The 25,750-nt window shown below is 38.4% G+C and overlaps 2 protein-coding genes, 1 long non-coding RNA gene and 2 pseudogenes across 3 annotated transcripts; all 5 read right to left on the bottom strand.

The window, feature by feature from the left end:
• Window positions 1–364: 364 nt before the first annotated feature.
• Window positions 365–1,645, bottom strand: LOC131781757 (uncharacterized). The gene has a single exon (XM_059098473.2). The coding sequence runs from the start codon at window positions 1,392–1,394 to the stop codon at window positions 639–641; it is 756 nt and encodes a 251-aa protein (XP_058954456.1). The 5' UTR covers window positions 1,395–1,645; the 3' UTR covers window positions 365–638.
• Window positions 1,646–5,975: 4,330 nt separating this feature from the next.
• On the bottom strand, window positions 5,976–6,901 carry LOC136278340 (uncharacterized; annotated as a pseudogene).
• A 3,784-nt stretch (window positions 6,902–10,685) lies between these two features.
• Window positions 10,686–12,366, bottom strand: LOC131781737 (uncharacterized). Its single transcript, XR_009339987.2, has 3 exons — window positions 12,250–12,366; window positions 11,434–11,497; window positions 10,686–11,056 (listed from the first exon to the last, which is right to left on the bottom strand). It is a non-coding gene; the product is annotated as an uncharacterized lncRNA (long non-coding RNA).
• Window positions 12,367–13,848: 1,482 nt separating this feature from the next.
• Window positions 13,849–15,136, bottom strand: LOC136278341 (uncharacterized; annotated as a pseudogene).
• Window positions 15,137–19,254: 4,118 nt separating this feature from the next.
• On the bottom strand, window positions 19,255–20,601 carry LOC131781761 (uncharacterized). Its single transcript, XM_059098476.2, has one exon. It carries the CDS (start codon window positions 20,308–20,310, stop codon window positions 19,546–19,548), a length of 765 nt encoding a protein of 254 aa, XP_058954459.2. The 5' UTR covers window positions 20,311–20,601; the 3' UTR covers window positions 19,255–19,545.
• Between the last annotated feature and the right edge of the window lie 5,149 nt (window positions 20,602–25,750).

The raw sequence follows: 25,750 nt of genomic DNA, 5'->3' as shown, positions 1-25,750 counted from the left end.
GCATGTTCACAATCTTGACATTTTTTTCCGGGTGCTTTCTGTTCAGAATATCACGCGGCAAACATTCGCTTGAGCTCCATAACTGCCTTGTTTCGCAACAAAATATCAGATCTTAATCAATTTTTTCCTTCCAGTTCGCGCGAAGTTTTCTTGCTACCTATGGATATCCGCTCTTTGATGCGAACGCAATACTTTTTAAAAAATTTGGAAATTTTAAAGCTTTGTTGAAACATGGATCATCTCTTTGCACTCGATGGCATAATCCACAACAATCGTGCCAATGTAAGTCAATCTCCCGCGGTCAGAAGTCAATCCTATACTACGCAAAAAGGGAATCAATATGAACGACAAATACCAAATGAGATCGTTTTCATGTCATATAACTTTTATTGTAATTACTAAAATCGAAGCAAGAACAAGCCAAATACAAATTTAGACAACGTCCTCATTTGAGGGTCGTTAATAATTGATATGGATGAAAACTTGGAAGTGTTAAAAGCGGTTACGGACTCTCCAAGCTAAGCTCGAGATTACAGTATCTAATTAAGTGCTATTTTGAAGTTAACTACTATCATTATCACTGAACATATTAATACTAGCGAAAAATGAGCCCTCTTGATTTAATAACAACATACACGTTAATTCATAAACACAAACAACATAATAACGACTGAGAGAAGTATGTTGTTGATGTTCAGCCTGTTCGAGCCGTTCGGATTTGTCTCGTACATGGTAACCATCGTACCTTCGACGGTATTCTCGACCTGTGTACAAGTTGTTCCCGTCACAATCGTGATGTTGTAAGTGGCGAGGCTTACAACTTTAAAGTCTTGATCCTTGACGTCTTCCAGCGACACTGTTTTATTGACTCCGTGTAGTGTTTTCGTTTCTCCGTTTTTGTACTTCACTGTAGTTGTCAAGTTAACCAAGTTGTCGTCGATTCCTTCCTTTATAGTTTGACTCCCTGCTGATCTATCCAAACACAAATTTCCTTTATCATCCAGCAGCCTTTCTCTCTCATAGGTAACCCTCACTGCTCTTTCTTTCGGGATGGAGACATAACTCCGGTACATTGGATATCCCTGCCGATAGATTGGGGCACTGCTGAACGCGTAGTAGGTCACCAAGTAGGCAACGACAACTTTCTTGAACGTGCTTGAACGCGAACCCAGTTTAGTTTGTTTGACAATCACCGGGGAGCGAACTGAGGTGGCTTTGATTGGTGTGTTCTTGGTGATTTTAGGTTTTGAGCTGGACCCTCCAGACCTAGATCTCGATCGACTGGAGCCACGGGAGCCTCCAAATCTACCTCCACCACCACGTCCTCTTGTTTCTGATAATTCCACCATCACCGTGAGAACGATGGCAACAAGCAACACTGTAGCGAATCGCATCTTGGCTAACAGTAACGACGAGTAAAACTGAGTTTCAAGTTAATTCCTCTTTCCAACTTTGTGAAGATTGAGTGCGTGTGATGCAGTCTCAATCACTTACTCTGCATCAGGAAAACTAATCCTCCGTATTAATACAAACTCTCAACCAAATGAGTGATCACTTGAACATCTGTCAATCAATTATATTGCGTCAAGCGGATTTTTGCTTATCTTGTTTCAGGTTCTTTCAGACCCCTCGACGGAAGAATAACATCATCATCACTTATGTGCAAGGTATGTACGTGGGCGCAGGAAAACTAACTGTTCCGTGAAGTGCGTAGGCGGTGACGTATTCTACAGGGCTCAGAGTCCTAAGAGCTGCTTTCTTCCACAAACAAGATCTGATAAATCATGCATGAAAAGATACAGGAGATGTATAATTCCATGTAGCAGCCCAGTCAGTTGTTATGGCTTGTGCCACGAAGAAAGGTTTAATGAACCAACGTGAAAATTAAGCCAAAATGATGGATTGAGGGCTACCTCATCGACGTATTAAATCCACAACGTCTTCTTTTAACAAGCTGCAAACTTCAGCAGTTTATCAGAATATTTGCGATATTTAAAGGTTTATCAACTGAAATGATTTTTAAGACGTTTTGCTCTATATTTGCGTCAAGGTGAAGATCAGCTGTTCAAGTTGGTCTGCTAAAGTCAACAGGACAAGACTTACACAGCAATGTTATCAAATTTATTTGAATCTGGAGGAAATTGATGATAAAGAAATTCTTCCGCTTTAGTAAATTTGCATAAATGTAAATTTTTGTAATTTTACTGTATTAGCTCTGAACTAAGGATAAAGAAGCTTGTAATTCTCTCACGCTCTGTAAATCTTGACAGATATCCAAAATGGAAAACAAAACATTTATAGTGTAAACTTAGCAATAACCTGTTTTTGTGGGATAAACCTCACCGGAGATAACGAACCAGATATTGAAGATCAATAGCGTACTTTTTAATTTGCTTGCGTTAGTTAACGAGCGTAATAAATGAACTGTCTTTACATACAAAGACTGTATTTACTGTCAAATTGCGTATCACCGCTGCTTATGCTTAACAATATCATAGTCCCAGAGATAACAATGTTTGCTCACTCACATAATGCTGCAGCATATTTTCATTTGTTCACCTTTTACGTATACCTGGGCTCTTTTCCTACATTACTCATTGGGAGGAGCTTACAGTCAAAGCCCTTTAAAATGCAAGACTGACAGTAATTTAGTCTACGAGCAGTAAAGACGCAAAAAGTATGATAATTTTCATATTGAAATGAAACTTGACTCGAAACAATATTTATATTTTTTATAATAACTTAAATTAAAGCAGGTTTCAAGTTTCTCGTCACTAATATTTTGAACAGTTGGTAGTAAATGGTCAAAAAGGAAGATTGAATCTAACACAAAATACCCAAAACCTCCCATAGTTCCTAAACTAATTTAACCATGTAATAGTAAATAGAAACTAACCAGTAGTCATAAAATATACTATTTTTGTTGATCGAATCACAAGAGAAAGCAAGATCGGGTCAAAATTATGACAACAATAATGATTATTTTTTTATTATTATTGATTGTATTATAACTTTAATTACTATATCAATCTTATTTCTGTTGTTATTGGAACTGTTACTAACTTCGATAAATCAAAATGTAATGTTTGTAAAGTATATTTCCTCCAAATAACTGTCATATAGCGTCACTTAAAGATGGGTAATCCAAGATACACAAAGAGTAAATCTGTATTGCGCGACATTCCCACAAAGCGCATCCGCTTTTAAACTCGAGTAAGAGGCCTTAACATCCAATTACCTTTCTTCCCATTTGATCATAAAGAAAGATCTTCAAAGTTATTTTTGGGGGTTATTAAGACCTTGGACTGAGCAGCTTCCTAGTGAAGTAGACCGCATTACTTTGTTTCGCTGTTCGTGGTTTCGTCATGGAAATAGCTGAAACGTCATGAATATCAATCGTGCATGTGTTTTGTCACGCGCGCACATCGTGTTTGCCCAGTCTTTATTAGACAAATTTTAAATTCCTACGTGAATGGTACTTGAAAAATGAAAACCCTTCCACCGACTTCGAATTAAATACCATTGGTAACATGACATTTCACCAAAAACAACTAGAATATATATTTATAACATTTACATGTAAATCGTGTCCTACTACATCACCAGCCTGTACGAAAATGGCGGGCCGCATATTTACATTTAGTTCAGTGGGAATCATATCAACCAAACTAACCAGCTAGAAAGAGCACTAACTACCAATAACGAAACGTGTTGATAAACACAAACATCGAGCGAGACTTAAAACTTCGAAGCCTTGATTCTTGGTGTCTTCTGATGTCTTCAAGAGACACTGTGAGGTAATCTCGTGTAGTGTTTTCGTTTCTCCATTTTTGTACTTCACAATGGTTCTCAAGTCAACCAAGTTGTCTTTGATTCCTTCCTTCATAGTCTGACTCCCTGCTGATGTATCCAAACTCAAATTTCCTTTGTCATCCAGCAGCCTTTCTCTCTCGTAAGTCACCCTTACAGCTCTATCCTCCGAGATGGAGACATAACTCCGCTACATTGGATAGTACATCCGAATATGATTAAAAAGGCCAAACTGCACTTTTAAGAGATTTCATTCGACAAAAACGATTACTAAGCCCGTTCAAAGAAATTTAGGCTAACGTTTGACAATTAAAGAGTTTCTGAAAATACCAGCTCTTATAAACTTTCAACAAACTAGCAAAGCGATTTTTACTATATATCGGAGTGGAGTACTTTTAGTCTTTTGTACCTTTTCGTGAATTTTATCTCTGTCAGTTCTGGAGTGGCCAAGGTCGGTGATTGATTAAGGCTGCTGATAGAGATGTCGACATGGCTGGCCATGTTGATAATCTGCGGCCGAACTAGCCGAATGAACTGCGGTCGAAAACCTTCAGAAACTTGAGATACGTTCGGTTTCTCTACATCATGCGCTCTTCCTGTACTTAGTTCACACAAACAGTAGGACAATTTTACTTGATGGTTTTCAGGCAAGCAGGGAACGTTCCAAACATTCACTCTCAATTACTTCGCATGGCCGCCCCGAAAGGCGGCAAAAACTCTTTTGTGAATAAAATCGCGTATCACTTATTCAGGCTTCTGATTGATCATACGGTAATTTTCACAAATTAGATAAATCGTATGACCAATGGATTTCTTCTCATCAAAGAGAGACGATTTTATTCAGAGGGTTTGCACTGAGTAATTATCTCGAATTAATATTCAGAGATTTACAGCAGTTAGTAAAATAAGGCTTTCTTTTATATAGATCAATTTAAAATTGCAACACTTTTCCCTCCTATTTTGATCTAATCTAATGACGAGCACCTGCTTGAAGGCCATAATATTTGTAACCAGTGAGAAATAAATCCCGGTATTGTTGTCTAAGAAGAAATACTCTTCTGGAAGCTTGGCCTAACGTCGTTAAGAAGTAATCGCAAGTAGCCTCGCGAAAATAGTTTCACAAATATACCAAAGTTCCACAAATTTCCCTCCTCACTTCGCGACTTGGGAAATTTTGTGAGAACTTTGGAAATACGAGTGATGATAATCCTCATAATCCTTAGTAGTTCCTCAGTGCGTAGTGTATGCTTTTATAAACACTACGCACTGAGGAGTATTCCTCTTTTCCTCCTCCCTCTCTAATAAAGGTGGATTTGCAATGTGGCGTGAGTTTTTCCGTACGTTAAACGTGCGTAAAGTGCGTCAGCAATATCCACTGCGGTGTTAAAATCAATATGTTTAACTTTTCTCTGTATTCTTGCGATTGCAGACGTGCGAAAAATTGTTTTCAAAATTTTTTTGTAACATTGTTTTTTGTTTTTTTTGTAACTGTTTTTCAACGCACGCTGACTTGCGTGGACCAAAGCACGACAGCAGAAAATTTGTAAAGAAGCGTGCTAATGAATATCGAGGGGAATATTTTGCCCATTGTGTTATTTTAAAATGTTTTAAGAAGGAAGGAAGACAGATGTACCCTAAAATTTCAGAAAAGTCATAAGTTGACTAAGAATCTAGGTAACAAATTTTGGCATGTTCACAAGCTTGACATTCAGAATATCACGCGTCAAACATTCGCTTGAGCTCCATAACTGCCTTATGTCGCAACAAAATATCAGATCTTGTCAATGCCTATGCCTGGAAATTTTAAAGCTTCGTTAAACATGGATCATCTCTTTGTACTTGATGACATAATCCATAACAATCGTGCCTATTTAAGTCAATCTCCCACAGTCAGAAGTCAATCCTTTACTACGCAAAAAGGGGAGTCCATATGAACGACAAATACGGAATTAGATCGTTTTCATGTCATACAACTTTTATTGTGATTACTAAAATCGAAGCAAGAACAAGCCAAATACAAATTTAGACAACCTATATTTCTAGAACATCCTCATTTGAGGGTCGTTAATAATGATATGGATGAATACTGGGAAGTGTAAAAAGCGGTTACGGACTTCCAAGCTAAGCTCGAGATTTCAGCAATCTAAAAGCCAAATAAAGTGCTATTTTGATGTTCATTACTATCATTATCACTGAACATATTAATACTAGCGAAACATGAGCCCTCTTGATTCAATAACGAAATACACGTTAATTCATAAACACAAACAACATAATAACAACTGAGAGAAGTATGTTGTTGATGTTCAGCCTGTTTGAGCCGTTCGGATTTGTCTCGTACATGGTAACCATCGTACCTTGGACGGTCTTCTCGACCGGTGTACAAGTTGTTCTCGTCACAATCGTGATGTTGTAACTGGCGAGGCTTACAACTTCAAAGTCTTGATCCTTGACGTCTTTCCAGCGACACTGTTTTGTTGACCCTGTGTAGTGTTTTCGTTTCTCCGTTTGTACTTCACTGTAGTTGTCAAGTTAACCAAGTTGTCGTCGATTCCTTCCTTTATAGTTTGATTCCCTGCTGATGTATCCAAACACAAATCTCCTTTATCATCCAGCAGCCTTCTCTCTCATAGGTAACCCTCACTGCTCTTTCTTTCGGGATGGAGACATAAGTCCGGTACATGGATATCCCTGCCGATAGACTGGGGCACTGCTGAACGCGTAGCGGGTCACCAAGTAGGCAACGACAACTTTCTTGAACGTGCTTGAACGCGAACCCACTTTAGTTTGTTTGACAATCACCGGGGAGCGAACTGAGGGGCTTTGATTGGTGTGTTCTTGGTGATTTTAGGTCTTGAGCTGGACCCTCCAGACCTAGATCTCGATCGACTGGAGCCTCTTGAGCCACGGGAACCTCAGATCTACCTCCACCACCACGTCCTCTTGTTTCTGATAATTCCACCATCACTGTGAAAACGACGGCAACAAGCAACACTGTAGCGAATCGCATCTTGGCTAACAGCAACGACGAGTAAAACTGAGTTTCAAGTTAATTCCTCTTCCCAACTTTGTGAAAATTGAGTGTGTGTGATGCAGTACAATCACTTACTCTGCATCAGCAAAACTAATCCTCTGTATTATTACAAACTCTCAACCAAATGAGTGATCACTTGAACATCTGTCAATCAATTATATTGCGTCAAGCCAATTTTTGCTTATCGTTTTTCAGGTTCTTTCAGACCCTCGACGGAAGAATAACATCATCATAACTTATGTACAAGGTAGGTACGTGGCGAAGGAAAAACTAACAGTCCGTGAAGTGCGTAGGCGGGTGACGTATTCTACAGGGCTCAGAGTCCTAAGAAGCTGCTTTCTTCCGCAAACAAGATCTGATAAATCATGCATGAAAAAGATACAGGACATGTATAATTCCATGTAGCAGCCCAGTTCAGTTGCTATGGCTTGGGCGACGAAGAAAGGTTTAATTAGCCAACATGAAAACTAGGCCAAAATGATGGATTGAGGGCACCTCATCGACGTATTAAATCCACAACGTTTTCCTTTAACATGCTGCAATCTTCAGCAGTTTATCAGAATATTTGCGATATTTAAAGGTTTATCAACTGAAATGATTTTTAAGACGTTTTGATTACAGTACTTCAATAAAAGTTAACAAATGAATAGATTAATTCAATGATAAATTAATGATAATAATACAGGTAACAGTTAAGCATTGGAAGTTTTTACCATTAGATTGAACAAATTCCAGCTTAATGACCAGAAACTCACAATCAACAAGTTTAAGACTAGGATGTTGACATTCCTGTTATATGAAAGAAGTGAGTCAGCAAGGAACTGGAGCGTGGATGACCTATGATAATAAACAAACTGAAACGCTAGAGCGTCAGTTAATGCATGTAATACGTGCCACAGTACTAGACTGAAGATCAGCTGTCAAGTTGGTGGCTAAAGTCAACAGGACAAGATTTACAGCAATGTTATCAAATTTATTTGAATCTGTAGGAATGTGATGATAAGGAAATTCTTCCGCTTTAGTAAATTTGTATCAATGTAAATTTTTGTAATTTACTGTATTAGCTCTGAACTGAGGGTAAAGATGCTTATAATTCTCTCACGTTCTGTAAATATTGACAGATATCCAAAATGGAAGTAAAACATTTATAGTGTAAAATAAGCAATAACCTGTTTTCGTAGGATAAATCTTACCAGAAATAACGAACCAGATGTTAAAGATCAATAGCGTACTTTCTAATTTGCTTGCGTTAGCTAACGAGCGCAATAAATTAACTGTCTTTACATACAAAGAGTGTATTTACTGTCAAATTGCGTATTCCCACTGCTTATGCATAATTATCATAGTGCCCGAGACAACAATCTTTGCTGACTCATGTAATGATGCGAGCATATGTTCAGTTAGTAACCTTTCCCCCATACCCTGTGCTCTTTCCTACATTACTTATTAGAAGGAGCTTACAGTCAAAGCTCGCTTAAAAATTTGCTAAACTGATTCAAAGATTGAGTCTACAAGCAGTTTAAAGACGAAAAAATCATGAGGATTTTTAACACTGAAATGGAAAACGTGACTCGGACCAAATAAATACATTTATGCATTGTTATAAATTACTTTAAATGGACAGCAGGTTTGTCAGTTTCTCGTCACTAACATTTTGAAACAGCGTAGTAGTAAATGGTCATAAATGAAGAATGAATCTAACTGTACACACAACATCCCCAACCCTCACTAGTTCCGACATCGCACCAAGAGAAAGCAAGATAAGGGCACCTCATTGTTATTAGCTTGGTCATTGGTGTGAAATGATGACAACTATGATTATTCTTTATACCAAAGTGCATCGTGCTTTGAAAATAAGAGGCCTTAGCATCCAATTACCTATCTTCTCATTTGATCATAAATAAAGATCTACAAAGTTATTGTTAGGGGTTTTTAAGACCTTGAATTAAGCAGCTTCCTGTTGAAGTGGATGCCGAGTTATCAGCACTCCTTTGCGACCTGACGGCGGGACACAGAAGTCTTATTCGTCCTTAGAAAAAAAAATTTACCATTTTTGGGCGGGGTTTTTATCCATATTTCATTTCTGGCGACTTTGTGATGTTTCATAAATGTTAGGAGAAAGGACCTTAAGATAAATTAGTTCACTTGGTCAAACATTATTTTGATTTCACTGTCAAATAGCATCAACTGGAAAAGGGACTTCCACTTTAAGTACCACGAATACGAAAAACTTCGACTTTGAAAACTTGACACTGTTAGCGAGGCATACGTCTTCAGAGCTAGCTCTTCATTCTCATCAGGCTCGTCGTCAGTGTTATTCTGAATAAACCTGAACCTGTCATAGCTATCCTGCCTCTGAAGTTTTTTCCCTTCCATATTAATTGAGTGGTAGTCAAAACAATGGGTCACCTAAGCCAAGAGTCGACTTTCGACGGCTGTATTTTTCTAGATGAAGATGAAGATTTTTCTTTACTTAATGATGTTTTATCCTAGTGCGAGTCTTAAAAAAGCTTTATGGACTCAAATCACTCGTCAAACAGATAAGTTTCGTTTATTTTTAGACTGCTCCATATGCATTGTCAGGTCGAATTTTCGAAAATGCACGCATTTGTTGCCAGCTATTCTAGAAGTTCGCCGAAACCACAACATGTTTTTATATTTCCCATGCTCTTCTCCCTATTTTAGTCAGTCTGGATAGAAATATCCTGAGAAAGAAGTTGGAATTTTGCGCTGAGCCGAGATGAAAAGTTGCCTATTTTCGGTCATGGCGGTAGCGTCAAAGAAAGTGTCAAAAAAAAGATTTGCAGTGAAAAATACTGTTAAAAAAAACCAAATTTATGTGGTTTGTTCTCATAAAGGGTTGATCTAAATATGCGAAGCAAAACAAAACCCTCGAACTGGAATTTTATGAAAAGACGAGCTTGGAAATATGTGTCATATTTGATATTCGGTGTTGTTAAAAGCTGGCGTTTGAGCGCTGTAGCAATTTTTGCGCGGGAAAAAATTATTTTGCTATATTTAAAAAAACCAAGGTGGTTCGATTACTTAAAGACTAAGGGAGATTCCTAGGCAACGTTTGAAAGAAATCGATTTTTCGACCCGAAACACACCGGACCGCTTTTAGAGAGACTGCGTCTTAAAGGTTAATCGATGTTGCTAAAAACGGAGAAAGGCGAGTAGAAGCTAAGAACACCGCTGACCAACTTTGATCTTACGGCAAAACGTAAAATGATTGGTAACGAGCAATATATGCGCAAGTGATATGATAGAGCTCGCATGATATTTCACTACACACTTCGTTGTAATGAAATAATCAAATTCGCTTAAGAAGCTCAAAAATAAAATTTACTTTCCTCTCGCTCGATTATCACATAAAGTCTCCAAAGATGTCATTAAGAGGCTCCGAAGACTTCGAGCTGAGAAGCTTCGTAATTATTTGAATAAAAGAGGGAAGCTTCGAAAGAAACTGCGGTGCTGCATTACTGGGGTGAGGGGGGACGGCGGGGGGAGGGGGGGGGTATAACGAGATAATTAGGTTTTATCAACGGAGATAATGATGATGCAAATTTGCCACCGTAAAGAGTTTGCACAAGAATGCTCAAAAGCAGACTTTTCGAGCATTATCCCCTCGTTTGTTTATGTTTGGAATGTCAGCTTTGCTAGTACTTTTTAGTATCTTTTGCTCTGGTTTGATTTTATCAACCGACCCTTCTTTAATTATTATTACTTTCGTTCTATTGGTTCTGGAACTTCTAAAACCTCCAGTCTCCCTCTTGTTTCGGATAATTCCACCATCGCGATAAGAACGATGGTGACAAGAAACACCGTGGTTGATCGCATCTTTGTGAGATTCGGGAAAACGTCAGCTCTTCTTCGATCTCTCCAATACTTATATGCAAGTTTGGTGTGTGGACCCAGGAAAATAACTGTTCCGTGAAGTGCGTAGGCGGTGACGCATTCAACAGGTGGGTTCAAATCCTAAGAGCTGCTTTCTTCCGCAAACAAGATTTGACAAATCATGCTTGAAACAAGTAAAAGACATGTATAATATGATGTAGCAGCCCAGTCAGTTGTTATGGCTTGTGCCACAAAGAAAGGTTTTATTAGCCAACGTGAAAATTAGGCTAATATTGAAAGCTCACCTCGTCGACATATTAACTCCACAACGTCTTCTTTTAACATACAGCAGACTTCAGCGGTTCATCGGAATGTCTGCGATATTAAAAAGTTTATCAACTGAAATGGTTTTTGAGACGTTTTGCTCTATATTTGCGTCAAGATAAAATGTTTACTAACAAAGTCAATGATTACAGCACTTCAACAAAAGTTAAGAAATGAATGGACTGATTTAATCATAAATTAATCAAGCATCGGAAGTTTCTACTTAGATTGAACAGTTTCGATTTTGAAGCCCCCCTTGCGTACAAATTCCATCTTAACTCCGAAATCTTACAACCAATAAGTTCAAGGCTAGCATGCCGACATTCCTGTTAGATATAAAGAAGTGAGTTAGCAAGGAACTTGAGCGTGGATAAACCTATGATAATAAACTAGCTGAAACGCTGGAGCTGAATACATGTAATACGTACCAGAAAAGTACTAAACTGATGATCATCTGTTCAAGTTGGTGTCATACAGTTGACAAGACAAGACCTGCAGAAAGATAATCCAATTTCTTTGAATCTGTAGGAATTTAAGATAAAGAATTTCTTTCGATTTAGTAAGGCTATTGAGACCGGACTAATTTCAAATGCAAATTTTTGTAATTCTACTGTATTGGCCCTGAACTAAGGATAAAGACGACTGTAATTCTCTCACGTTCTATAAATCTTGACAGATATCCAAAATGAAAATACAACATTTACAGTGTAAACTTAGTAATAACCTGTTTTTGTGGGATAAACCTTAGCAGAAATAACGTAACAGATATCGAAGATCAATTGCGTACTTTTTAATTTGCTTGCGTAAGCTAATGAGCATAATAAATTAACTGTCTTTGCATACAAATTTCGTATTCCCGCCGCTTATGCATAACACTATCATAGTGCCAGAGACAATGATGTTTGCTCACTCATGTAGTGCTGCAGCATATTTTCAATTGTTCACCTTCCACATACGCCTGTGCACTTTCCTGCATTACTCAATAGAAGGAGCTTACAGTCAAAGTCATTTAAAATGCTACACTGGCAATAATTGAGTCTATGTGCAGTAAAGACGCATGAAGTGTGATAATATTCACATTGAAATGAAACTTTACTCGGAAAAATATTTATATTTTTCCCAATTACATAAATGGCACTAACATTTTGAACAGGTAGTAGTTAATGGTCATAAATGAAGAATGAATCTAACTTTACACACAAAACACCCAAAACCTCCAATAGGAGGCCTTAACATCCAATTACCTCTCTTCCCATTTGATCACAAAGAAAGATCTACAAAGTTATTTTTGGGAGTTATGTAGACCTTGGACTGAGCAGCTACCTAGTGAAGTAGACCGCATTACTTTGTTTTCCTGTTCGAGGTTCCGTCATGGAAAATAACTTAAACGTCATGAATATCAATCATGCATGTGTTTGTCACGCGCGCACATCGTGTTTTCCCGGTCTTTATTGGGAAAATTTTAAATTCCTACGTAAATGGTACTTGAAAAATGAAAACCCTTTCACCGACTATGAATTAAATGCCACTGGTAACATGACATTTCACCAAAAACAACTGGAATATATTTTTATAATAATTACATGTAAATCGTGTCCTATTACACCACCAGTCTGTGCGAAAAAAAGCCCCTATTAAGATCTATCAGTTGGGCCCTAATGACGAGCACCTGCTTGCAGGCCATAATATTTGTAACCAGTGAGAAGAAATTCCCGACACTGTTGTCTGTTGTCTAAGTTGAAGACGATAGGGCTACAGCTCCTCGTTCTATCGACAAGCCTCTGACCAGTAGATTGTCGCCTATTTCGATAATGAGCAGGCTTCGTGGAAGAGCATCGAGCATAATCCGCGCTTCGGAATACTCTCTAGGAAGCTTGGCCTAATGTCATTAAGAATTAATCGCAAGTAGCCTCGCGCAAATAATTTCACAAATATACCAAAGTTCCACAAATTTCCCTCCTCACTTCGCGATTCGGGAAATTTTGTGAGAACTTTGGAAATACTTGTGATGATAATCCTTTTAATCTTTAGTAGTTCCTCAGTGCGTATTGTATGCTACTACATTCACTACGCGCTGAGGAATGTTCGTCTTTTTCCTCCGCCCTCTCTAATAAAGGTGGATTTGCAGTGTCGCGTGAGTTTTTCCGTACGTTAAACGTGCGTAAAGTGCCTCAGCAATTTCACTGCCACGTTAAAATCAATATGCGTAACTTTTCTCTGTATTCATGCGATTGCAGCCGTGCGTAAAATTGCTTTCAAGATTTTTTTGTAAAATTGTTTTTCAACGCACGCTGACTTGCGTGGACTAAAGTACGACAGCAGAAATTCACTATAAAAGCGTGCTAATGAGTATTAAGAGGAATCTTTTGCCTGTTGTGTTATTTTAAAAATCGCCTTGTTTCTTGACGTGGAAGACAGATGTACCTCAAATTTTCAGAAAATTCATAAGCTGGTGTAGGAGTTTAGGTAACAAATTTTGGCATGTTCACAATCTTGACATTTTTTTCCGGGTGCTTTCTGTTCAGAATATCACGCGGCAAACATTCGCTTGAGCTCCATAACTGCCTTGTTTCGCAACAAAATATCAGATCTTAATCAATTTTTTCCTTCCAGTTCGCGCGAAGTTTTCTTGCTACCTATGGATATCCGCTCTTTGATGCGAACGCAATACTTTTTAAAAAATTTGGAAATTTTAAAGCTTTGTTGAAACATGGATCATCTCTTTGCACTCGATGGCATAATCCACAACAATCGTGCCAATGTAAGTCAATCTCCCGCGGTCAGAAGTCAATCCTATACTACGCAAAAAGGGAATCAATATGAACGACAAATACCAAATGAGATCGTTTTCATGTCATATAACTTTTATTGTAATTACTAAAATCGAAGCAAGAACAAGCCAAATACAAATTTAGACAACGTCCTCATTTGAGGGTCGTTAATAATTGATATGGATGAAAACTTGGAAGTGTTAAAAGCGGTTACGGACTCTCCAAGCTAAGCTCGAGATTACAGTATCTAATTAAGTGCTATTTTGAAGTTAACTACTATCATTATCACTGAACATATTAATACTAGCGAAAAATGAGCCCTCTTGATTTAATAACAACATACACGTTAATTCATAAACACAAACAACATAATAACGACTGAGAGAAGTATGTTGTTGATGTTCAGCCTGTTCGAGCCGTTCGGATTTGTCTCGTACATGGTAACCATCGTACCTTCGACGGTATTCTCGACCTGTGTACAAGTTGTTCCCGTCACAATCGTGATGTTGTAAGTGGCGAGGCTTACAACTTTAAAGTCTTGATCCTTGACGTCTTCCAGCGACACTGTTTTATTGACTCCGTGTAGTGTTTTCGTTTCTCCGTTTTTGTACTTCACTGTAGTTGTCAAGTTAACCAAGTTGTCGTCGATTCCTTCCTTTATAGTTTGACTCCCTGCTGATCTATCCAAACACAAATTTCCTTTATCATCCAGCAGCCTTTCTCTCTCATAGGTAACCCTCACTGCTCTTTCTTTCGGGATGGAGACATAACTCCGGTACATTGGATATCCCTGCCGATAGATTGGGGCACTGCTGAACGCGTAGTAGGTCACCAAGTAGGCAACGACAACTTTCTTGAACGTGCTTGAACGCGAACCCAGTTTAGTTTGTTTGACAATCACCGGGGAGCGAACTGAGGTGGCTTTGATTGGTGTGTTCTTGGTGATTTAGGTTTTGAGCTGGACCCTCCAGACCTAGATCTCGATCGACTGGAGCCACGGGAGCCTCCAAATCTACCTCCACCACCACGTCCTCTTGTTTCTGATAATTCCACCATCACCGTGAGAACGATGGCAACAAGCAACACTGTAGCGAATCGCATCTTGGCTAACAGTAACGACGAGTAAAACTGAGTTTCAAGTTAATTCCTCTTTCCAACTTTGTGAAGATTGAGTGCGTGTGATGCAGTCTCAATCACTTACTCTGCATCAGGAAAACTAATCCTCCGTATTAATACAAACTCTCAACCAAATGAGTGATCACTTGAACATCTGTCAATCAATTATATTGCGTCAAGCGGATTTTTGCTTATCTTGTTTCAGGTTCTTTCAGACCCCTCGACGGAAGAATAACATCATCATCACTTATGTGCAAGGTATGTACGTGGGCGCAGGAAAACTAACTGTTCCGTGAAGTGCGTAGGCGGTGACGTATTCTACAGGGCTCAGAGTCCTAAGAGCTGCTTTCTTCCACAAACAAGATCTGATAAATCATGCATGAAAAGATACAGGAGATGTATAATTCCATGTAGCAGCCCAGTCAGTTGTTATGGCTTGTGCCACGAAGAAAGGTTTAATGAACCAACGTGAAAATTAAGCCAAAATGATGGATTGAGGGCTACCTCATCGACGTATTAAATCCACAACGTCTTCTTTTAACAAGCTGCAAACTTCAGCAGTTTATCAGAATATTTGCGATATTTAAAGGTTTATCAACTGAAATGATTTTTAAGACGTTTTGCTCTATATTTGCGTCAAGGTGAAGATCAGCTGTTCAAGTTGGTCTGCTAAAGTCAACAGGACAAGACTTACACAGCAATGTTATCAAATTTATTTGAATCTGGAGGAAATTGATGATAAAGAAATTCTTCCGCTTTAGTAAATTTGCATAAATGTAAATTTTTGTAATTTTACTGTATTAGCTCTGAACTAAGGATAAAGAAGCTTGTAATTCTCTCACGCTCTGTAAATCTTGACAGATATCCAAAATGGAAAACAAAACATTTATAGTGTAAACTTAGCAATAACCTGTTTTTGTGGGATAAACCTCACCGGAGATAACGAACCAGATATTGAAGATCAATAGCGTACTTTTTAATTTGCTTGCGTTAGTTAACGAGCGTAATAAATGAACTGTCTTTACATACAAAGACTGTATTTACTGTCAAATTGCGTATCACCGCTGCTTATGCTTAACAATATCATAGTCCCAGAGATAACAATGTTTGCTCACTCACATAATGCTGCAGCATATTTTCATTTGTTCACCTTTTACGTATACCTGGGCTCTTTTCCTACATTACTCATTGGGAGGAGCTTACAGTCAAAGCCCTTTAAAATGCAAGACTGACAGTAATTTAGTCTACGAGCAGTAAAGACGCAAAAAGTATGATAATTTTCATATTGAAATGAAACTTGACTCGAAACAATATTTATATTTTTTATAATAACTTAAATTAAAGCAGGTTTCAAGTTTCTCGTCACTAATATTTTGAACAGTTGGTAGTAAATGGTCAAAAAGGAAGATTGAATCTAACACAAAATACCCAAAACCTCCCATAGTTCCTAAACTAATTTAACCATGTAATAGTAAATAGAAACTAACCAGTAGTCATAAATATACTATTTTTGTTGATCGAATCACAAGAGAAAGCAAGATCGGGTCAAAATTATGACAACAATAATGATTATTTTTTTATTATTATTGATTGTATTATAACTTTAATTACTATATCAATCTTATTTCTGTTGTTATTGGAACTGTTACTAACTTCGATAAATCAAAATGTAATGTTTGTAAAGTATATTTCCTCCAAATAACTGTCATATAGCGTCACTTAAAGATGGGTAATCCAAGATACACAAAGAGTAAATCTGTATTGCGCGACATTCCCACAAAGCGCATCCGCTTTTAAACTCGAGTAAGAGGCCTTAACATCCAATTACCTTTCTTCCCATTTGATCATAAAGAAAGATCTTCAAAGTTATTTTTGGGGTGATTAAGACCTTGGACTGAGCAGCTTCCTAGTGAAGTAGACCGCATTACTTTGTTTCGCTGTTCGTGGTTTCGTCATGGAAATAGCTGAAACGTCATGAATATCAATCGTGCATGTGTTTTGTCACGCGCGCACATCGTGTTTGCCCAGTCTTTATTAGACAAATTTTAAATTCCTACGTGAATGGTACTTGAAAAATGAAAACCCTTCCACCGACTTCGAATTAAATACCATTGGTAACATGACATTTCACCAAAAACAACTAGAATATATATTTATAACATTTACATGTAAATCGTGTCCTACTACATCACCAGCCTGTACGAAAATGGCGGGCCGCATATTTACATTTAGTTCAGTGGGAATCATATCAACCAAACTAACCAGCTAGAAAGAGCACTAACTACCAATAACGAAACGTGTTGATAAACACAAACATCGAGCGAGACTTAAAACTTCGAAGCCTTGATTCTTGGTGTCTTCTGATGTCTTCAAGAGACACTGTGAGGTAATCTCGTGTAGTGTTTTCGTTTCTCCATTTTTGTACTTCACAATGGTTCTCAAGTCAACCAAGTTGTCTTTGATTCCTTCCTTCATAGTCTGACTCCCTGCTGATGTATCCAAACTCAAATTTCCTTTGTCATCCAGCAGCCTTTCTCTCTCGTAAGTCACCCTTACAGCTCTATCCTCCGAGATGGAGACATAACTCCGCTACATTGGATAGTACATCCGAATATGATTAAAAAGGCCAAACTGCACTTTTAAGAGATTTCATTCGACAAAAACGATTACTAAGCCCGTTCAAAGAAATTTAGGCTAACGTTTGACAATTAAAGAGTTTCTGAAAATACCAGCTCTTATAAACTTTCAACAAACTAGCAAAGCGATTTTTACTATATATCGGAGTGGAGTACTTTTAGTCTTTTGTACCTTTTCGTGAATTTTATCTCTGTCAGTTTCTGGAGTGGCCAAGGTCGGTGATTGATTAAGGCTGCTGATAGAGATGTCGACATGGCTGGCCATGTTGATAATCTGCGGCCGAACTAGCCGAATGAACTGCGGTCGAAAACCTTCAGAAACTTGAGATACGTTCGGTTTCTCTACATCATGCGCTCTTCCTGTACTTAGTTCACACAAACAGTAGGACAATTTTACTTGATGGTTTTCAGGCAAGCAGGGAACGTTCCAAACATTCACTCTCAATTACTTCGCATGGCCGCCCCGAAAGGCGGCAAAAACTCTTTTGTGAATAAAATCGCGTATCACTTATTCAGGCTTCTGATTGATCATACGGTAATTTTCACAAATTAGATAAATCGTATGACCAATGGATTTCTTCTCATCAAAGAGAGACGATTTTTATTCAGAGGGTTTGCACTGAGTAATTATCTCGAATTAATATTCAGAGATTTACAGCAGTTAGTAAAATAAGGCTTTCTTTTATATAGATCAATTTAAAATTGCAACACTTTTCCCTCCTATTTTGATCTAATCTAATGACGAGCACCTGCTTGAAGGCCATAATATTTGTAACCAGTGAGAAATAAATCCCGGTATTGTTGTCTAAGAAGAAATACTCTTCTGGAAGCTTGGCCTAACGTCGTTAAGAAGTAATCGCAAGTAGCCTCGCGAAAATAGTTTCACAAATATACCAAAGTTCCACAAATTTCCCTCCTCACTTCGCGACTTGGGAAATTTTGTGAGAACTTTGGAAATACGAGTGATGATAATCCTCATAATCCTTAGTAGTTCCTCAGTGCGTAGTGTATGCTTTTATAAACACTACGCACTGAGGAGTATTCCTCTTTTCCTCCTCCCTCTCTAATAAAGGTGGATTTGCAATGTGGCGTGAGTTTTTCCGTACGTTAAACGTGCGTAAAGTGCGTCAGCAATATCCACTGCGGTGTTAAAATCAATATGTTTAACTTTTCTCTGTATTCTTGCGATTGCAGACGTGCGAAAAATTGTTTTCAAAATTTTTTTGTAACATTGTTTTTTGTTTTTTTGTAACTGTTTTTCAACGCACGCTGACTTGCGTGGACCAAAGCACGACAGCAGAAAATTTGTAAAGAAGCGTGCTAATGAATATCGAGGGGAATATTTTGCCCATTGTGTTATTTTAAAATGTTTTAAGAAGGAAGGAAGACAGATGTACCCTAAAATTTCAGAAAAGTCATAAGTTGACTAAGAATCTAGGTAACAAATTTTGGCATGTTCACAAGCTTGACATTCAGAATATCACGCGTCAAACATTCGCTTGAGCTCCATAACTGCCTTATGTCGCAACAAAATATCAGATCTTGTTCAATGCCTATGCCTGGAAATTTTAAAGCTTCGTTAAAACATGGATCATCTCTTTGTACTTGATGACATAATCCATAACAATCGTGCCTATTTAAGTCAATCTCCCACAGTCAGAAGTCAATCCTTTACTACGCAAAAAGGGAGTCCATATGAACGACAAATACGGAATTAGATCGTTTTCATGTCATAAAACTTTTATTGTGATTACTAAAATCGAAGCAAGAACAAGCCAAATACAAATTTAGACAACCTATATTTCTAGAACATCCTCATTTGAGGGTCGTTAATAATTGATATGGATGAATACTTGGAAGTGTAAAAAGCGGTTACGGACTTTCCAAGCTAAGCTCGAGATTTCAGCAATCTAAAAGCCAAATAAAGTGCTATTTTGATGTTCATTACTATCATTATCACTGAACATATTAATACTAGCGAAACATGAGCCCTCTTGATTCAATAACGAAATACACGTTAATTCATAAACACAAACAACATAATAACAACTGAGAGAAGTATGTTGTTGATGTTCAGCCTGTTTGAGCCGTTCGGATTTGTCTCGTACATGGTAACCATCGTACCTTGGACGGTCTTCTCGACCTGTGTACAAGTTGTTCTCGTCACAATCGTGATGTTGTAACTGGCGAGGCTTACAACTTCAAAGTCTTGATCCTTGACGTCTTCCAGCGACACTGTTTTGTTGACCCTGTGTAGTGTTTTCGTTTCTCCGTTTTTGTACTTCACTGTAGTTGTCAAGTTAACCAAGTTGTCGTCGATTCCTTCCTTTATAGTTTGATTCCCTGCTGATGTATCCAAACACAAATCTCCTTTATCATCCAGCAGCCTTTCTCTCTCATAGGTAACCCTCACTGCTCTTTCTTTCGGGATGGAGACATAAGTCCGGTACATTGGATATCCCTGCCGATAGACTGGGGCACTGCTGAACGCGTAGCGGGTCACCAAGTAGGCAACGACAACTTTCTTGAACGTGCTTGAACGCGAACCCACTTTAGTTTGTTTGACAATCACCGGGGAGCGAACTGAGGTGGCTTTGATTGGTGTGTTCTTGGTGATTTTAGGTCTTGAGCTGGACCCTCCAGACCTAGATCTCGATCGACTGGAGCCTCTTGAGCCACGGGAACCTCCAGATCTACCTCCACCACCACGTCCTCTTGTTTCTGATAATTCCACCATCACTGTGAAAACGACGGCAACAAGCAACACTGTAGCGAATCGCATCTTGGCTAACAGCAACGACGAGTAAAACTGAGTTTCAAGTTAATTCCTCTTCCCAACTTTGTGAAAATTGAGTGTGTGTGATGCAGTCTCAATCACTTACTCTGCATCAGCAAAACTAATCCTCTGTATTATTACAAACTCTCAACCAAATGAGTGATCACTTGAACATCTGTCAATCAATTATATTGCGTCAAGCCAATTTTTGCTTATCGTTTTTCAGGTTCTTTCAGACCCCTCGACGGAAGAATAACATCATCATCACTTATGTACAAGGTAGGTACGTGGGCGAAGGAAAACTAACAGTTCCGTGAAGTGCGTAGGCGGTGACGTATTCTACAGGGCTCAGAGTCCTAAGAGCTGCTTTCTTCCGCAAACAAGATCTGATAAATCATGCATGAAAAAGATACAGGACATGTATAATTCCATGTAGCAGCCCAGTCAGTTGCTATGGCTTGTGCGACGAAGAAAGGTTTAATTAGCCAACATGAAAACTAGGCCAAAATGATGGATTGAGGGCTACCTCATCGACGTATTAAATCCACAACGTTTTCCTTTAACATGCTGCAATCTTCAGCAGTTTATCAGAATATTTGCGATATTTAAAGGTTTATCAACTGAAATGATTTTTAAGACGTTTTGATTACAGTACTTCAATAAAAGTTAACAAATGAATAGATTCATTCAATGATAAATTAATGATAATAATACAGGTAACAGTTAAGCATTGGAAGTTTTTACCTAGATTGAACAAATTCCAGCTTAATGACCAGAAACTCACAATCAACAAGTTTAAGACTAGTATGTTGACATTCCTGTTATATGAAAGAAGTGAGTCAGCAAGGAACTGGAGCGTGGATTGACCTATGATAATAAACAACCTGAAACGCTAGAGCGTCAGTTAATGCATGTAATACGTGCCACAGTACTAGACTGAAGATCAGCTGTTCAAGTTGGTGGCTAAAGTCAACAGGACAAGATTTACAGCAATGTTATCAAATTTATTTGAATCTGTAGGAATGTGATGATAAGGAAATTCTTCCGCTTTAGTAAATTTGTATAAATGTAAATTTTTGTAATTTTACTGTATTAGCTCTGAACTGAGGGTAAAGATGCTTATAATTCTCTCACGTTCTGTAAATCTTGACAGATATCCAAAATGGAAGTAAAACATTTATAGTGTAAACTTAGCAATAACCTGTTTTCGTGGGATAAATCTTACCAGAAATAACGAACCAGATGTTAAAGATCAATAGCGTACTTTCTAATTTGCTTGCGTTAGCTAACGAGCGCAATAAATTAACTGTCTTTACATACAAAGAGTGTATTTACTGTCAAATTGCGTATTCCCACTGCTTATGCATAACATTATCATAGTGCCAGAGACAACAATCTTTGCTGACTCATGTAATGCTGCAGCATATTTTCATTTATTCACCTTCCCCATACACCTGTGCTCTTTTCCTACATTACTTATTAGAAGGAGCTTACAGTCAAAGCTCTTTAAAATGCTAAACTGACAATGATTGAGTCTACAAGCAGTAAAGACGAAAAAACTATGATGATTTTAACACTGAAATGAAACTTGACTCGGAAAAATATTTATGATTTTTATAATTACTTAAATGACAGCAGGTTTTAAGTTTCTCGTCACTAACATTTTGAACAGGTAGTAGTAAATGGTCATAAATGAAGAATGAATCTAACTTTACACACAAAATACCCAAAACCTCCAATAGTTCCTAAATCGCAAGAGAAAGCAAGATAAGGGAACATCATTGTTATTAGCTTGGTATTGGTGAAAATGATGACAACTATGATGATTATTTATACCAAAGTGCATCGGCTTTGAAACTCGAATAAGAGGCCTTAGCATCCAATTACCTATCTTCTCATTTGATCATAAATAAAGATCTACAAAGTTATTGTTAGGGGTTTTTAAGACCTTGAATTAAGCAGCTTCCTGTTGAAGTAGACCGCATTACTTTGTTTCGCTGTTCGAGGTTCCGTCATGCAAAATAACTTAAATGTCATGAATATAAATCGTGCATGTGTTTTGTCACGCCTGCACATCGTGTTTTCACAGTCTCTATTGGGAAAATTTTAAATTCCTACGTAAATGGTGCTTGAAAAATGAAAACCTTTTTACCGACTGTGAATTAAATGCCATTGGTATCACGACATTTCACCAAAAACAACTAGAATATACTTGTAATAATTAAATGTAAATCGTGTCCTATCACACCACCAGCTTGTGCGAAAATGGTGGGCCGCATATTTTCATTTTCAACCACACTTACTAGCTAGTGAAAAAGCTTAAAGATGTTTCATGGACACTAACTAAGAATTACTAAACGTGTTAATAAACAAAAACAAAGTAACTAAAGAAAATAGTAGCTTTTTGTCGATGCTAAGTTGGCCTGAGCCGTTCGGATTTGTCTCGTACAAGATGACCATCGTACCTTCAATGGTCTTTTCCACCTGCTTACAAGTTGTTCCGGTAACAATCAAGGTGTTGTATCGAGCGAGACTTCGACGCCTTGATCCTTGGTGTCTTCAAGGGACACTGTTTTGTTGACTCCATGTAGTGTTTTCGTTTCTCCATTTTTGTACTTCACTGTGGTTCGCAAGTCAACCAAGTTGTCTTTGATTCCTTCCCACATAGTCTGACGCCCTGCTGATGTATCCAAACACAAATTTCCTTTGTCATCCAGCAGCCTTTCTCTCTCATAGGTAACCCTCACAGCTCCTTGCTCCGAGATGGAGACATAACTCCGGTATATTGGATATCCCACCACCACGTCCTCTTGTTTCGAGTACTTTCTCCGTAGCAATAAGAACGATGGCAACAAGAAACACTGTAGTGACTCTCATCTTTTTTGACAACGACATTAACAATCGGGATTGAAGTCAGTTTTCCTTCGCGATTTTTCCTTCACCGGGTGTGCAACTTCCAGCAAACAAGATTTCACAAATCATTCGTAAGTGCTTGGGTTAGGACTGTGGGTTCTTTCGTTATTCACTTCGAGCTTTCGCCGTTCTACGGCATCATCAGGGAGGATGGGAGGCATCATCATCATCAATATCCCACATCATTACGACATGCTACTAAAGGACACGTTCAAACGTTTGCTTACGACTGATTAACGTTAAATGTCTCAGCGCGCGCGCGCTAATTGCACGACATGCCAGTCCGTTACTTTCTTCTTAACACCTAAGGTTCTATTGCCGTCATCAAAATATGTCTATTTATAGACCAGAATTGCCTCTTATGTGAATCACAATGCTGCCAGTGGTTCTGAAAGGAAACATTTCATTTTTCAAGTTTTGTAAACCTTAAAGATATACAACATGACAAAAACAATAGTGTAAACTTATCAACCCCTTTTGTTTTTATAGGCTATAGTTATGCTTAGCCCTTGCGCACTGTCCGAGAAACCCATTAAAACTGCGCGTGGCCAGAATGCACTTAAATCTGTGGTTATGCAATCCAATGATATTTTCAGGCACATTGTTACCTTACAACTGCCACCTGCGTGTCCGTGGTTGCTGTAACCCCGGCACCACGGGGTTACATGTCAGCAATGACGGTGGATAAGTCAGAGGATATGATTTTCTATAACCGCGATTTTACGAAGCAGTATCACAAGAAAAGAAGATGTTCCAGGTCATGGCTATTTTGCTAAACTAGCGTGCTTCGAGGAGGAGCACTGCGAGAAAGGGGACTGAGATACAGAGTACAGAAAAATGTCTTGCAAAGAGAAATACGGCGAGCTATGCGAATACTGTCGAACAACTGACTTTGTAAGTCTTTCTCCAGTTACACCAACCCTACGACCCTATCCCGCAAACTTCCTGACTATCACTACCTACCAAGTACGAAAACCCCCTACGAGTGGCCGCAAAACTGATGATTATCAGCCTCGAGCTTAAAATAAAACAGATGGTTCAAGGGGGTAAGCTCAAAGCAAGGGATAAAAAGGCAATCAAAGAGTTTTCTAAAAAATACATTGTTTCAGAGAAGCTTGTTGCAGATTATAGTGCGCATCTAACTGACATAATTGAAATGAGGAAAGATAAGCGGCCAACAGATAATGACAGGAAGCGTGCAGAAGAAAGCGACAGGGATGCAATGACATTGACTGGTAAGATCTCTATCACAGAAGCCAGTTGTCATCCCTTAGAGTTGGTGAACTTGAGCTTAATATAAATCACCAGGATCTTGCATTTAAAGGAAAGAAAGATAAGAAAGTGAGGGTAGGGAAGGCACATATTGGCGGTATGATTTTGACTTCTATTGCGCAGGAAAGTTAGAACAACATTTAGCCAGCTTCTGACTCAAATTCAGAGTCTGTCATTGTCAGTGACAATGACAATGACAGGGCAGAGCGCATTGTTGGATATAGGAGTAACTCTTCAGAACTAAATGAATTAGGAGACCAGGCAACGGATAGTCAACAGAGGCAAGAAGCTGAAAAAACGATACCTGAATCTAATACGACTCGATACGGACGGAAAAGGACACGAGTCCTCGGAAAAAACTGTGTGCCATGGCATAATATCCATGAAGAAATGTAACCTAGAACCTATAATAAAACACCAAATTAAATCAAAGTAGGTGAAAAGAAAAACTTAATCTGTAAGAAAAATGGAAAGCAACCTCACAAAAATCCTCATTAAAAAAATTCTGGGAAAGGTGTGTATCCCCCCCCCCCTTGGATACCTTACAAAGAGGTATGACCCTCCCCTTTTTTGGCACTCACTTTCACCCTCCCCTCTGAGGCCCCAGGCCCCTTCCCCCCCCCCCTCAAGAAAAACGTCCCTTCCCTTAGACCCAATCAACGCTGTCAAGAAGCTTAAAATACTCAATTTCAATATAAACAGGCCAAAATTTACTTTTAAGAGAGTTCATTCGACAAAAAAGATTACTAGGCCCTATCAAATAAAGTTAGGCTTACGTTTAACAAGTGAAGAGTTCCTGAAAATACTAGCTCCTATAAGCTTTCAACAAACTAGCAAAGCGTTTTTAACTTTGAATCGGAGTCGAATACTTTTAGTCTTTTGTACCTTTTGGTGGATTTCATCTGTCAGTTTCTGGAGTGGCCAAGGTCGGTGATTGATTAAGGCTGCTGATAGAGATGTTGAATTGACCACCTTAAATAACAGCGCCTATAAAGAGCGACATTGCTGGCTGGCCATGTTGATAATCTGCGGCCGAACCAGCTAAATTATGAACTGTGGTCGAAAAATTTACGTTCAGAAACTTGAGATAAATTCAGTTTCTCTCCATCATGCGCTCTCCCTGTTCTTAGTTCACACAAACTGTGGCACATTTTTACTTGCTGGTTTTCAGGCAAGCAGAGAACGTTCCAAACATCTGCTCTCAATTACTTCGCATGGCCGCCCCGAAAGGCGGGAAAAACTGATACGATTTTTCCTCTTT

This window comes from Pocillopora verrucosa, chromosome 14, assembly GCF_036669915.1.
Source record: "Pocillopora verrucosa isolate sample1 chromosome 14, ASM3666991v2, whole genome shotgun sequence".
NCBI lineage: Eukaryota > Metazoa > Cnidaria > Anthozoa > Scleractinia > Pocilloporidae > Pocillopora > Pocillopora verrucosa.
Note: the sequence above shows the minus strand (reverse complement) of the source record. Positions and strands in the feature narration are given on the sequence as shown.

Coding starts and splice junctions, on each gene's coding strand:
- LOC131781757 (XM_059098473.2), bottom strand. CDS start 1,394: ATGCGATTCGCTACAGTGTTGCTTGTTGCCATCGTTCTCACGGTGATG.
- LOC131781761 (XM_059098476.2), bottom strand. CDS start 20,310: ATGCGATTCGCTACAGTGTTGCTTGTTGCCGTCGTTTTCACAGTGATG.